A 15,071-nucleotide genomic window follows, 5' to 3' on the forward strand; every position below is an offset into this window, starting at 1 on the left:
ATTTCGGCCAAAGTATGGTAGGCTGTAAACGGCTATATACGATGTTATTAACGGGACAAATTATAAACCGTCACAGCACACCACACAGCAAACACACAAACACCACATAACGTCACATCAAAATTGTGGGTCTCCATGTGCCATTGTTACTATCATAGCCTACAGTAGCCTACATATTGATGATCAATTTGTAATTTCCACCAATTTGTAATAAACATTTATTTTTTATCAATTTGTGACAAGGTGCGATTTTACCCATGTGGAGTTAACTACTTGTAAGTTGAGGTTTTGTCATGAAGATGTGTGTTGTGTTCGTTGTAAAGATCTACATCTCTGCTTTGGACTATTGACATCTATTTGGGATATTTGTATACTTTTTGTTGTTGTAATAACTTACAGTTCGATGAGACTTACTTTACTATTGTTGGTAAGGTGATTTATACATTCAGAATGGTTGTTTCCAACAGTTTGAACTGTCTTGTTTAGTTCCATACATGTAAGTACGTGACTGGGGCCAAGCTGTCTGCCATCCAGGACCTTTATACCAGGCGGTGTCAGAGGAAGGCCATAAAAATGGTCAAAGACTCCAGACACCTGTTGTAGACTGTTCTCTCGGCTATCGCACGGGCAAGTGATACCCACGCACCAAGTCTGGAACCAACAGGACCCTGAACAGCTTCTACCCCAAGCAATAAGACTGTAAATAGTTAGTTAAATGGTTAACCAAATAGCTACCCGGACCACACACACACACACACACACACACACACACACACACACACACACACACACACACACACACACACACACACACACACACACACACACACACACACACACACACACACACACACACACACACACACACACACACACACACAGTGTTCCTAAGTTACTGTCTGTGTAGCTGCTGTGTTGAGAGAGAGTCCCGCTGTAGCGTGCTGTTACCTCAACACACACATGCACATTGTTTTTTATTTAATTTAAAATGTATTATAACTAGTCAAGTGAGTTAAGAACAAATTCTTTTTGACAATGACAGCCTACCCTGGCCAAACCCTAATGGCGATGGGCCAATTGTGCGCCGCCCTATGAGAAGTAGGAGTTACATTCACTATTTCATTTAATATTAACTGTAGTTTAGACACATGATGGAGGGGTTGTCATGAAACCCCATTGCCATTACCCACAACCATTCCCTCTGACTACACACTCACTTCACATGACCACACAGGCACCATTCATCAGTATAGTACTATATTTACTACCTTTTCTTGTCAGGCCACGAAAATCAATAAGCAGAGATCAAAGTTCACAAAACAAAACGTGAGTGACAGATTAATGACATGCTGGCTTTCAATGTGTTGTGTATGGAAATACAAACATTTCCTTATTCCTCGGTGTCTGACTGTTGACGTTCTTTAGCCCAGTCTAAACTGAAAAACAATCCTCTGATCTAGACTTGTACCTTCCCTATAGGTTGTAGCTATTAGGTGATGGTCCACCCTAACCTTCCAAAGATCTTAGGGGAGTTTCAGCCGGTGCCGTTGCACTTATTGACCTTTCCCTTTCCTTAGCTCTAGAAACAGACTTTCAGCATCATTTCTTGTTTTTGATAGCAACTGTTTTAAGACGTTTGAGCTGAACTAAACCAATAAACAATGAAGGGGAAGATCTATTGGATTGTTTTAAGACAGATCCTCAGTCTCCTGTCCTGTGTGGATCAGTTGGTAGAGAATGGCGCTTGCAACGTCATTGGTTTGATTCCCGCTGGGGCCACCCATACCAAAAAGTGTATGCGCGCATGACTGTACATTTCTTTGGATGAAAGTGTCTGCTAAATGGCACATAGTAACAATGTAATCCTGTCCTGTCAAACCTCTCTGTTCTGTAGTGACCACTGAATCAGGAGGTTGCCCCCTAGTGGGACAGGAAGATACTATTCAGTCTGAACAAGAACCATACTTTCGACCCCATATCCCAAACCAGGAAACAAACTGGTTGAATTAATGTTGTTTCCAAGTTATTCAACCAAAGAATTGAGACTTTGAACTGACGTCTGTGTCCAGTGGGTATTCATGACTTAGATGTGCAGTTCAGAAAGCATGACAGGTTTGGGCAAGTTCATTGTTATGATATCTTAATCACATTCAAAGGAAATGAACCATTGCAGGATTGTTAAAAAAAGGTCCACTTTACAGAAGCCATTCCTTAACCTGATGTTATACATCTGCCCCTGTGAGAAGTAAGAGCTACATTCACTATTTCATGTTATATTCATTGTAGATTAGACACATTCTGCAAGGCCTCACACACGTGACCAAAACATGCTGTAACAAAGTCTGTCAGTGACTGTTGTTGATTATTGCGATATGGTTATTGCATATGGAGATAGGGATATTGTTTTTCTTCTGTAATGGGAAGTTATCAGAGTGTTGTGCACTTTGGGCCCATGTCTGGCGAACGAGGAAGCATAGGGAGAAAAATAGAGGGCTGCTAAAGAGATACTGAGGTAGAGGAACAGACGTGGTGATGGACTAACCTGCCCGTGATAGGAGTGGAGGGGGTTTTAGGGGAGGGGGGTCATAAAGAGTGAAGGAACAGGGTCAGGAGAGCTCATAACAAGCTTATAAAGAGACAGACACCACAAAGCAGACTGTTGGAGCCGTTACCTAGACTACATTCACAGGTAAGACAATAACAGCAAAGCGTTGAATTAATTATTTGTTTTTACTCACAAAGAACAAGGTTGGTGATTTATTAGACAGTTGTGTCTTGAGTATTCAGTGTTCTTATCAGTCATTTCTCTCCCTCTCCAGATGAAGATGAAGACTCTGGTCTTTCTGTTGTTGAGCTTGACAGGTAAGTTGTCTCAGTGAGAGCTCTAGAAAGATTTCTAAGTTCTCTCCCAAAGTTCTCTTGTCTTATTTTCCTAAAGAATGACAGGCTGAAGGGTTATACATAAAGCCTATCACATGATACAGCACCAAAATATATATTTCAAAGATGTGTTTGACCTACTACATTTGTTCACTGGCGTAGCACACGCCCCCACAGCCCCAGCAAGGCAGGGAGGACCACAAGCTTTTTATAATCTATTTTTGGGGAGGTCGGTCCCCTAGATAGCATATGAACCCGTCATGAGCCATAATGTTTGGGGGGGAATGACTGGAAAATTTCCTTAAAATGTGCAGAATAGCAAGCAATTATCTCAGGGACTCTTGAAAGTCGGGACAATCCTAAAATGTTTGATATATGTCATTATTTGAGCTTAAAGTTTACATTTAGGGGAATTTTAATATATATAAATGTTATGTTCTAAATGTATAAAAACACGTCACAATGCTATCGAAATTAGCCCTGGAACATTTCATGGCGCTATAAAACAACATAAAAAGACGTTTTTGGGATTTGTATTAATACATATTTGAATAACATACTGTTAGAATTAGACAATTAAGGACTTTAAACACTTGGACAGTATTTGTTCAAATGAAATGTATTTTATAGTGTCTGATTGAGTTGACATATATCCAGTAAGTTGGGTGGTTGTTCCTTTACATGGTGTGATTAGCTTTGGTCTATCAAAATATATATTTAAAATATTGCTAATATTAAAACAAATATTTGAGATTGTCCCATCTTTCAAGAATCCCTAAGCTCAAAAACAACAATATTTTCTCTCATCCTCATCTCATTCTCATGTGATGTCATAAGGTGAATGCACCAATTTGTAAGTCGCTCTGGATAAGAGCGTCTGCTAAATGACTTAAATGTAAATGTAAATGTAAATGTGTAAAATAGCATTAGCTTGGACCTTGCGGGGCCGAGCAAAACTGTGCTACGCCACATAGCTCTTCTGTTGCTTGGCCCCTCTGTGCTAGTGCGTAATGTTGTGTGCATTTTGTTTGCAATACCAGCACAGTGTATTTTAGGGGCCGGTCAAGATAATATTCGTTTTTCAGATGTACAGTGCTTTCGGAAAGTATTCAGAGCCCTTGACTTTTTCCACAGTTTGTTACGTTACAGCCTTATTCTCAAATTGATTCAAATGTTTTTTTCCTTCATCATTCTACACCCCAAAAGGAGGATTTTTTTAAAAATGTATTGTCTATAGATTGCCGAGGATTTGTATATATTTAATCAATTCTCAATAGAAGAAGGCTGTAAAGTAACAAAATGTGGAAAAAGTCAAGGGGTCTGTATACTTTCCGAAGGCACTGTACAGTACTTGGGGGGCTGGAATGTGATGGTCTTACTAAAATAATAACTTAATCATTTTCAAATATATATATTTTAAAGTCTAAGACTGTGGCTGAAATGAAAGTTAGAGTCACTGTGACTTTGTGATCAAACCTCAATCTCTGTTTATGACTCTGTTGTCTAGGCTCATATCAGCATTACATGTACTCTTATCATAACCTGATTATCCTTTAGTTTATCTCCATGACATGGTTTTATAAAAATAAAACATTTTAACCCAGCAAGTCAGATTATTTACAATGACGGCCTACCCTGGCCAAACCCTGACAATGCTGGACCAACTGTGCGCCGCACCCTATGAGATTCCCGATCACAGCCGGATGTGATACAGCCTGGATTCAAACCAGGGACTGTAGTAGTGATGCCTCTTATGAGATACAGTGCCTTAGACCGCTACGCCACTTTATGATTAAATACTAATATGCACTACTGTATACCTGGGATCAGAGTTACTCAATTCCTGAATCTCAAATCATTAAATTTTTTCTACAAAGTGCATTATTTTTGTCCAGGGCCATTTAAAAAACACTGCGCCTATTACACAGGTTAAAATGGGTAATGGTCAATTGAAGCACTTCTGATTTTTCTTTATTTCTCAGTGGCTCTGCGGAGAGCACATGGAGTCATGGATGAATGGATTGATGAATGGAAACCACCTTTGCACCAGAGAGAGATCTACCCAGTCCTGAGAGACCTGGAGAAACCCGCTGGCTGGAACACTGAGGCGATTGTAAAAACCCAGCTTAGTTCTGCGGTGGAGGAGAAACCTAATGAACTGAGCCTTCTAGTGCAGGAGAAACCAGAAGAGCTGAGCCCCCTGGTGCAGGAGAATCTAGTGGAACCCAGCCTGGATTTACAGGTGATTCCAGTAAGACATGAAAAACCAGCTGAACGGATGCCAGTGGTTCAGAAGAAACCAGAAACAGAAGACACTGTGGAGCTGGAGAAGAAAGTAGAGCAAGCCCAGGAGAAACCAGTAGAGAAAGCCCAGGAGAAACCAGTAGAGAAAGCCCAGGAGAAACCAGTAGAGAAAGTCCAGGAGAAACCAGTAGAAATTGCCCAGGAGAAACCAGTAGAGAAAGCCCAGGAGAAACCAGTAGAGAAAGCCCAGGAGAAACCAGTAGAGAAAGCCCAGCAGAAACCAGAAGAACCGAGCCCTCCGGTGCAGGAGAAACGAGAGGAACTGAGCCCTCCAGGTCATGTGAAACGAGAAGAACCGAGCCCTCCAGGTCATGTGAAACGAGAAGAACTGAGCCCTCCAGGTCATGTGAAACGAGAAGAACTGAGCCCTCCAGGTCATGTGAAACTAGAAGAACTGAGCCCTCCAGGTCATGTGAAACGAGAAGAACTGAGACCTCCAGGTCATGTGAAACGAGAAGAACCGAGCCCTCCAGGTCATGTGAAACGAGAAGAACCGAGCCCTCCGGTGCAGGAGAAACGAGAAGAACTGAGCCCTCCAGGTCATGTGAAACGAGAAGAACCGAGCCCTCCAGGTCATGTGAAACGAGAAGAACTGAGCCCTCCAGGTCATGTGAAACGAGAAGAACTGAGCCCTCCAGTGCAGGAAAACAGAAGAACTGAGCCCTCCAGTGCAGGAAAAAGAGAAACCAGAAGAACTGAGCCCTGACGCGCAGGAGAAACCAGAAGCACTGCCCCGTGACGATCAAGAGAAACCAGAAGAACTGAGCCCTGTCGAGCAAGAGAAACCACGGGTAGATGTGGCCCCTGTGGTTGAAGAGGAGTTGGTGGAGGTGGGCCCAGCAGCAGAGAAGGAGGCTCAGCCTGAGCAGGAGATGAAGGCTGAGATGGAGGATCTACTGAGGATGGAAGATCCCGAGATGGGCAAACCAGAGATGGAAGTAGCAGAGATGGGATTAAATATGAAACAACCAGAGATGGAAGGAAAAGAAATGGAAGAACCAGAAATGGAGGAATCAGAAGTACCAAGGGTAAAAATGGAACCTGAAGTAGAAATGGAGACAGAGGTGGAGATGGCGCTTGCAATGGGCGAGGGGCTCACCTACCAAGAGGAGGGCCCTCTTATGGAGGGTGAAAATGTCATGGCTGTAGAGCCAATCATGGATTTGGAACCACTGCCAGAGGACACTTTGATTGAACAGTATTGGAGAGGAAGCAGTCCTATGGATGACAACAAGATGGCTCCAGAAATTATGTATCATTTTGATCTGGAAGAGGAGCCAATGACAGAACTGGAGCCGTTGCTAAGGGAGGGGCCTAGCCTGGAGGAAGACGATGAGTATGTCATGGCGGAACAACCAATCGTGGAGCTGGAGCCTGAAATGAGGGATGTGCCTTTTGGAGAGAATCCAATCACGACAGATTACGCCATCAAGGGGGAGGAGCCAGTGAGGGAACTAATGGAAGACATGGGGCCTACGATGGAGAGGGAATACTTCCTGGCTGAAGAACCAATCATGGAGCTGGAACCTGAAATGAGGGAGGGGCTATACACTGGACATTATCCAATGACAGACTCAGATGTGATGGTAGAGGAGCCAATGATGGAGTTGGAGCCTCTAGAAGAGAAGAGACATCTTAGGGAAGAGCGTTTGCTATTGGAGGAGGGGGTTCGAGTAAGAGAGAGGCCTCTCATGGAGCAGCCAACGTTGGGCAAGGGCCCCATGATGGATGGAGAGGCGCGAATGTGGGTGGAACCAGAGAGGGCGAAGCGGTCTTTAAATAGGGAGGATAGCGAGGTGGGGCTAAAGGAGAACATGGCCCAACTTGAACCTACAGGTGAGAGAGATTTGTATTGTATTTATTTATTTAACCTTAATTTAACCAGGCAAGTCAGTTAAGAACAAATTCTTATTTTCAATGACGGCCTACCAAAAGGCAAAAGGCCTCCTGTGGGGACAGAGGCTGGGATTAAAAATAAAAATAATAAATATAGGATAAAACACACATCACGACAAGAGAGACAACACTACACTACATAAAGAGAGACCTAAGACAACAACATAGCAAGGCAGCAACACATGACAACACAGCATAGTAGCAACACAACATGACAACAACATGGTAGCAGCGCAAAACATGGTAGAAACATTATTGGGCACAGACAACAACACAATTGGCATGAAGGTAGAGACAACAATACATCACGCAAAGCAGCCACAACTGTCAGTAAGAGAGTCCATGATTGAGTCTTTGAATGAAGAGATTGAGATAAAACTGTCCAGTTTGAGTGTTTGTTGCAGTTCGTTCCAATCGCTAGCTGCAGCGAACTGAAAAGACCAGCGACCCAGGGATGTGTGCTTTGGGGACCTTTAACAGAATGTGACTGAACGGGTGTTGAATGTGGAAGATGAGGACTGCAGTAGATATCCCAGATAGGGGGGAGTGAGGCCTAAGAGGGTTTTATAAATAAGCATCAACCAGTGAGATGGAGGGAGGTCCACATATTCCAATAATCACACACACATCTCACAGGAGGTTTGTGGCACGTTAATTGGGGAGGACGGGCTCGTGATAACGACTGGAGTGGAATCAGTGGAATGGAATCAAATACATCAAAGACGTGCTTTCCATTCCATTTGCTCCGTTCCAGCCATTATTATGAGCCGTCCTGCCCTCAGCGGCCTCCTGTGACTCAAGCACACACACACACTTACACAAACGTGTTATATATGGAATGACATTGCAATGCTAATTTCTACCACAGGGAGGAGCTCCTGCAGTGGTGTGGTCCTGGAGGGGAAATGCTACCAGTTCTTCAGAGGCCCAAAGACAGCCTCAGATGCTGAGGTGAGTGGGAACTAATATCTTATTTTCTTCATGTTTTAATGTTTTCTCTGTTCCTTCTCTGTTTTGTCTCTCAGTGAATCGTTCCACATCTCTAATTCAACAAACATGTAAACATTTAACCCGTATTTTCTCTGCTCGTCTGCAGTTCTACTGCCAGGCTAAGGTCCCTCGTGGCCACCTGGCATCCATCACGAGTCAGACCATCCACAGACAGGTCATGGACCTCATGCTGCAACAGATCGGAGGATACACACGCACCTGGGTTGGAGGACTACGCTACCTGGACGTGAGTGTGTGAATGTGTGTACGTGTGTGAATGTGTGTGTGTGTGTGTGTGTGTGTGTGTGTGTGTGTGTGTGTGTGTGTGTGTGTGTGTGTGTGTGTGTGTGTGTGTGTGTGTGTGTGTGTGTGTGTGTGTGTGTGTGTGTGTGTGTGTGTGTGTGTGTGTGTGTGTGTGTGTGTGTGTGTGTGTGTGTGTGTGTGTGTGTGTGTGTCACTATCCTGTTTATTTGTTTACACATTTTCTCCTCTTTACTCTGTCAGACTGGTCGCTTCATCTGGTTGGACGGTGCCCACTGGTACTATGATGATTGGCTGCCTGGTGAGCCCAATTACACGGCAGGAGTGGAGAACTGTCTGGAGCTGCTGGCACTTGGTATGTACGACTGAAAGCTAACTAATCGTGTCATGTATTCTTGAGCGTACATCCATACTGCCATTGAGAGTATGGAAGGATAGCTATGGATAATATAATGACTGATGAATTACACAATTGAATAACACTTTGTTGTTCTGTTATATGGGCTGTTATTGATGTTAGTTTTCTGCTTTTCAGGAAATGGGAAGTTTAATGATATGCCGTGCTGGGATCTGCGAGCGTTTGTCTGCTCTCACCCTGTCTAGGAAACAGTAGGATAAAGATGACCCTAGACCAGTGGAAACTGCTGAGGGGAGATCGGCTCATAATAATGGCTGGAATGGATTATAATGGATGGAATGTAATAGTGCCAAAGCCATTAAAACCATGTTTTTGAAACCATTCCATTAACTCCGTTCCAGCCATTATATTGAGCTGTCCTCCACCGCCCTAGACACTGATCTAAAGTCAGATTACATTCTTCACCCCGGTGTGGAACATTTGGGGGGAAACTGATCCTAGAGCTGTACATATTAGTGCATCCTCTATCCCGAGCTCGAGGAACACAGCAGTGTCAGATTTTATGACCCTTGCACTTTGAACCTCAAGGGGGTTTCCAGTTTGAGTCACGGGGGATTCAAGTACCTGGCTTCAGTGGTGAAAGAGATTCTTAAACATTTAACTGCATTTACACTGAAAGATATTATTTCTCAATGATAAACAATCTATTTTTAGCCATAGGAAAGCACTTTTTATATTTTGAAGATATAACTATGTTCATATGTTTGTGTAAAAGTTATATAAATGACTGTAATCAATTCTATAAAGGGACATTTTTGCTAGAAACATTCTTGGTCCTGTGTTTCAGTATTACTAACTTGTCTTTGTGTGCACATGTTTTCTCACTGGTCTCATATTTGAGATGACTCCATTTTTATGGCACCCAGTTATAGCTAAGCTTTAGGGTCATAGCAAAAGAGCTATCTGGGGGGCTTTGGCTCAGCACTGTTAACCCAGCAAGAAAACTGCTGTGGGTCTATGACTCATATACAGCCCACATTAGACCCATATATGACTCACATACAGCCCACATTAGACCCATACATTAGACCCATACATTAGAACCATACATTAGAACCATACATTAGAACCATACATTAGAACCATACATCAGGTCGTTCCACCAATTAGGTGGCTTTTGAGCAGTGGTGGAAAAAGTACCCAAAAGTCATAACAGAAAATGACTCAAGTAAAAGTGAAAGTCACCCATTAAAATACTACTTGAGTAAAAGTCTAAAAGTACTTGGTTTTAAATATACTTAGGTATCAAAAGTAAATGTAATTGCTAAATTGTACATAAGTATCAAAAGTAAATGTATAAATTATTTCAAATTCCTTATATTAAGCAAACCAGACCGCACAATTTTCTTGATGTTTTTATTTACATATAACCAGTGGCACACTCCAACACTCAGACATAATTTACAAACTAAGCATGTGTGTTTAGTGAGTCCGCCAGATCAGAGGCCGTAGGGATGATCAGGGATGTTCTCTTGATAAGTGCGGGAATTGGACCATTTTCCTGTCCTGTTAAGCATTCAAAATGTAATGAGTACTTTTGTGTGTCAGCTAAAATGTATAGAGTAAAAAGTATATAATTATCTTTAGGAATGTAGTGAAGTAAAAGTAAAAGTTGTCAAAAATATTAATAGGAAAGTACAGATACCCCCCAAAAAACAACTCAAGTAGTACTTTAAAGTATTTATACTGCTTTTGAGGAGTATAACTTGGTGAAAAATACACTTTTTATTTCACCTAATTTTAACATTCTGTCGTAAGAGCACATGTTAAACTTAATAAAAAGCATGTTCTCCCATCACAAGAGGTTAAATAAATTAAAAATACTATAGTAGATGCCTATTATGTGCCAAATAAATGTACAGGGTTGACTGTAACAGGGTTGACCGTAACACAGTTGACAGGGTTGACGACTTCATTTTAAATCATCCATAAGTCCCCTTGTGATAGGGGGGAATGGAAGGAAGACCATTGTAATTGTTGAAACATTTCTAGCCTGTCTATCTATGACTAACAAGATTGATGTGCTATGTACGACCCGCTCAGTTTCCCGCCACAAAACACCAGAAAATTTCCAAAAAGAGTAGAACCATCTAAGCACTACCATAAAGGCTGCTACACACTTTACACAAATGACAGAAACGCAGCGAAGGAGCATTGCTTTTACTAGTTCTACCAACTTTTGTACTTCTTAAATATTTGAAAGGACGGTACGGTATATGACACTCTGTAGCTGGGTTTACTAGGGTGTGTAGGGCCCCGTTTATACCTTGTGCTAACATGGGTCCTTTCTCCTTACCTTATCTACATTCTGATTGTGTACACACTTCCAGAAATGTGTCTACAAATGGTATAAAAATGTGTCTTTTATCTGTCTACTGCATCTGCATTGTGACCAGACTTCCTGGTTCCTTACTTTATGCAAATTATTTCAGAGCTATACTTTAAAAAATAGATGTATTTATTTATTGTAAGACACATATTGATGTAATCAGTTATTGGTGCAACCTGTAAATGATTTTAGAGGAATAATGATGATTTGAGTGGTTTCTTTCTCCAGCTCTGTCTTCACTTTGACACTGTGCTAACTAACCTCCAAATGAGCTTCAATGCCATACAACACACCTTCCGTGGCCTCCTTACTGCTCTTAAATGCTAGTAAAACCAAATGCATGCTCTTCAACCGTTCGCTGCCCGCACCCGCCCGACTAGCATCACTACTCTGGATGGTTCTGACCTAGAATATGTGGAACACTACAAATACCTAGGTGTCTGGCGAGACTGTAAACTCTCCAAAATCAAATCTAGAATCGACTTTCAATTTCGCAAAAAAGCCTACTTCACTCACGCCGCCAAACTTACCCTAGTAAAACTGATTATCCTACCGATCCTCGACTTCGGCAATGTCGTCTACAAAATAGCTTCCAATACTCTACTCAGCAAACCGGGTGCAGTCTATCACAGTGCCATCCATTTTGTTACCAAAGCCCCTTATACCACCCACCACTGTGACCTGTATGCTCTAGTTGGCTAGCCCTCATTACATATTCGTCGCCAGACCCACTGGCTCCAGGTCATCTATAAGTCTATGCAAGGTAAACCTCCGCCTTATCTCAGCTCACTGGTCACGATAACAACACCCACTCGTAGCACGCACTCCAGCAGGTATATCTCACGGGTCATCCCCAAAGCCAACACCTCTTTGGTCGCCTTTCCTTCCAGTTCTCTGCTGCCAATGACTGGAACGAAATGCAAAAATTGCTGATGCTGGAGACTTATATTTCTCTCACTAACTTCAAACATCAGCTATCTGAGCAGCTAACCGATCGCTGCAGCTGTACATAGTCCATCTGTAAATAGCCCACCCAATCTACCTACCTCATCCCCATATTGTTTTTATTTACTTTTCTGCTCTTTTGCAACACCAGTATCTCTATTTGCACATCATCATTTGCTCATTTATCACTCCAGTGTTAATCTACTAAATTGTAATTACTTTGCTACTATGGCCTATTCATTGCCTACCTCTTCACACCATTTTCACACACTGTATAGACTTTCTTTTTTTCTATTGTGTTATTGACTGTACACTTCTTTATTCCATGTGTAACTCTGTGTTGTTGTCTGTTCACACTGCTTTGCTTTATCTTGGCCAGGTCGCAGTTGTCAACGAGCCTACCTGGTTCAATAAAGGTGAAATAAAATGTCAAAAATAAAAAAGATATCCAGACACACTACGTGTCTGACTACCTCTGGAAGTGGGCAGGATGATCTGATCACAATCAGATCACTTTGTGTCTTTTGATTGTCTACACCTGTCTAAAAATGTGGACACAATCAGAATGTGGACAAGATTGGGACAAAGGACACAAGTTAGAACCAAGTATAAACGCAGTCTAAGTTGCTCTGGTTAAGGGACAGTTCGAAATGGACTTCGGTGAGGGGGGAAGGGAGGTTCTCTATCTTTTTTTTGCTTTGGGGAGGGTTGTGTGTGTTTTTTTTCCCTGCTTTACATTCACTCTTCAGCAGGTTTGACTATATAATTTATTCCATCCTAGCCAACGTTCCTCATCTACGTGCATGCTCCTTCCCAATATCAAGGTGTTTTGGAAACTTCCCTCATGCACACTATGTTTTTCCACACGGTAACTCTACCATAGGTCAGTGTTGTGTACCAGTCTGTCTATGCTGCCTTCTATCCACCATTCATAGTGACAATAGTGGTAGTTTGAACATTTGTCCAGATCTGCAATATGCTAACTAGCAATGACACCACACATGAAATCATTCAAAGCCCCAATTTCCAATATAAGCAGAGGCCAGGTGTGTCATTGCGCATTAAACAAGCAACTCAAAAAGCTCCCCTATCGATCTTGTTTAGGGACAATACAATTATCCTTCCTAGGCTAGCCTACAACACCACAATACAATTATCCTTCCTAGGCTAGCCTACAACACCACAATACAATTATCCTTCCTAGGCTGGCCTACAACACCACAATACAATTATCCTTCCTAGGCTAGCCTACAACACCACAATACTATTATCCTTCCTAGGCTGGCCTACAACACCACAATACTATTAATAATTGCATTATTGTTTTCAAGTGAGTAAAAAAATGATCCTCTAGGCTATAAACTGCAGTGAAAATGCAAAAATCGCTGAAGTTGGAGACTTTTATCTCCCTCACCAACTTCAAACATCTGCTATCTGAGCAGCTAACCGCTGCAGCTGTACATAGTCTATTGGTAAATAGCCCACCCATTTTCACCTACCTCATCCCCATACTGTTTTTATTTATTTACTTTTCTGCTCTTTTGCACACCAATATCTCTACCTGTACATGACAATCTGATCATTTATCACTCCAGTGTTAATCTGCAAAATTGTAATTATTCGCCTACCTCCTCATGCCTTTTGCACACAATGTATATAGACTCCCCTTTGTTTTCTACTGTGTTATTAACTTGTTAATTGTTTACTCCATGTGTAACTCTGTGTTGTCTGTTCACACTGCTATGCTTTATCTTGGCCAGGTCGCAGTTGCAAATGAGAACTTGTTCTCAACTAGCCTACCTGGTTAAATAAAGGTGAAATAAAAAATATAAAAAATACAAATTTGAATAACAGAGCAAAAAGAGCCCTGTGATTTGAATATTTCATTCCATTTGGATCAGATGTGGGTTTACTTTCGATGCTCTGTCTGTTGTGGATCATAATTCTCCCAACTCGTCCTATAATAATGTGGCCACATGCTCCCAGCAGACCCAGTTATTCAGGAAAGCTTAAACAGCACTCTCACTCCTCTCCAATCCGAGTGGCTATTCCTCGCGCACCTTGAACAATATAGCCAACATTTTTGTAATTGATCTTTTAAAATCGATGTCTTTTTATGTGTTGCATAAAAACAACAGGTCACAATGTTTTAATCTAATTACGCTACTTCAAAAGTCTCCTGTAGGCTACCTGCGCTGGCAGTGGCGGTTCTAGCTCCCGGGGGCAAACACCCCATTCAAAAAAAAGCACCATTCTGCACTAACTGTAATTTATATTCAGACATTTGGAACAACACAAATACATAATCATAACATTTAAAACTATATAAATAAATATAAAAAAACAAGTAACAAAGACAACTTTAAGCACCAGCTGTCAGAGCAGCTCACAGATTACTGGTGCTTAAAGTTGTCTTTGTTACTTGTTTTTTTATATTTATTTATATAGTTTTAAATGTTATGATTATGTATTTGTGTTGTTCCAAATGTCTGAATATAAATTACAGTTAGTGCAGAATGGTGCTTTTTTTTGAATGGGGTGTTTGCCCCGGGAGCTAGAACCGCCACTGCCAGCGCAGGTAGCCTACAGGAGACTTTTGAAGTAGCGTAATTAGATTAAAACATTGTGACCTGTTGTTTTTATGCAACACATAAAAAGTCATCGATTTTAAAAGATCAATTACAAAAATGTTGCACCTGTACATAGCCATCTGTAACTAGCGCATCCAACTACCTCATCCCCATACTGCTAAAAATTTTTGCTCCTTTGCACCCCAGTATCTCTACTTGACATTCATCTTCTTTTTATTTATTTTATTTTACCTTTATTTAACCTTTATTTAACCAGGCAAGTCAGTTAATAACAAATTCTTATTTTCAATGATGGCCTAGGAACAGTGGGTTAACTGCCTGTTCGGAGGTTTGAACTTGCAACCTTCCGGTTCCTAGTCCAACGCTCTAACCACTAGGCTACCCTGCCGCCCCACATCATTCTGCACATCTATCACTCTAGTGTTTAAATTGTAAAATTGTGATTATTTTGCCACTA

General features: G+C 41.6%; 1 protein-coding gene across 1 annotated transcript; it reads left to right on the top strand.

Annotated features, from left to right (window-relative positions):
- Positions 1-2,572: 2,572 nt before the first annotated feature.
- Positions 2,573-9,516, top strand: LOC124044206 (fibrous sheath CABYR-binding protein-like). Its single transcript, XM_046363748.1, has 8 exons — positions 2,573-2,689; positions 2,820-2,862; positions 4,863-5,830; positions 5,868-7,020; positions 7,949-8,031; positions 8,177-8,317; positions 8,575-8,686; positions 8,867-9,516. Exons 2-8 carry the CDS (start codon positions 2,820-2,822, stop codon positions 8,932-8,934), a joined length of 2,568 nt encoding a protein of 855 aa, XP_046219704.1. The 5' UTR covers positions 2,573-2,689; the 3' UTR covers positions 8,935-9,516.
- The last annotated feature ends 5,555 nt before the right edge of the window (positions 9,517-15,071 follow it).

Source organism: Oncorhynchus gorbuscha, linkage group LG09, assembly GCF_021184085.1.
Source record: "Oncorhynchus gorbuscha isolate QuinsamMale2020 ecotype Even-year linkage group LG09, OgorEven_v1.0, whole genome shotgun sequence".
NCBI lineage: Eukaryota > Metazoa > Chordata > Actinopteri > Salmoniformes > Salmonidae > Oncorhynchus > Oncorhynchus gorbuscha.

Excerpts from the sequence above, each read along its gene's own strand:
- LOC124044206 (XM_046363748.1), top strand. The coding sequence starts at position 2,820 with ATGAAGATGAAGACTCTGGTCTTTCTGTTGTTGAGCTTGACAG. Across the intron at positions 8,032-8,176 it reads AGACAGCCTCAGATGCTGAG|TTCTACTGCCAGGCTAAGGT; the intron begins GTGAGTGGGAAC and ends GCTCGTCTGCAG. Across the intron at positions 8,318-8,574 it reads GAGGACTACGCTACCTGGAC|ACTGGTCGCTTCATCTGGTT; the intron begins GTGAGTGTGTGA and ends TTACTCTGTCAG.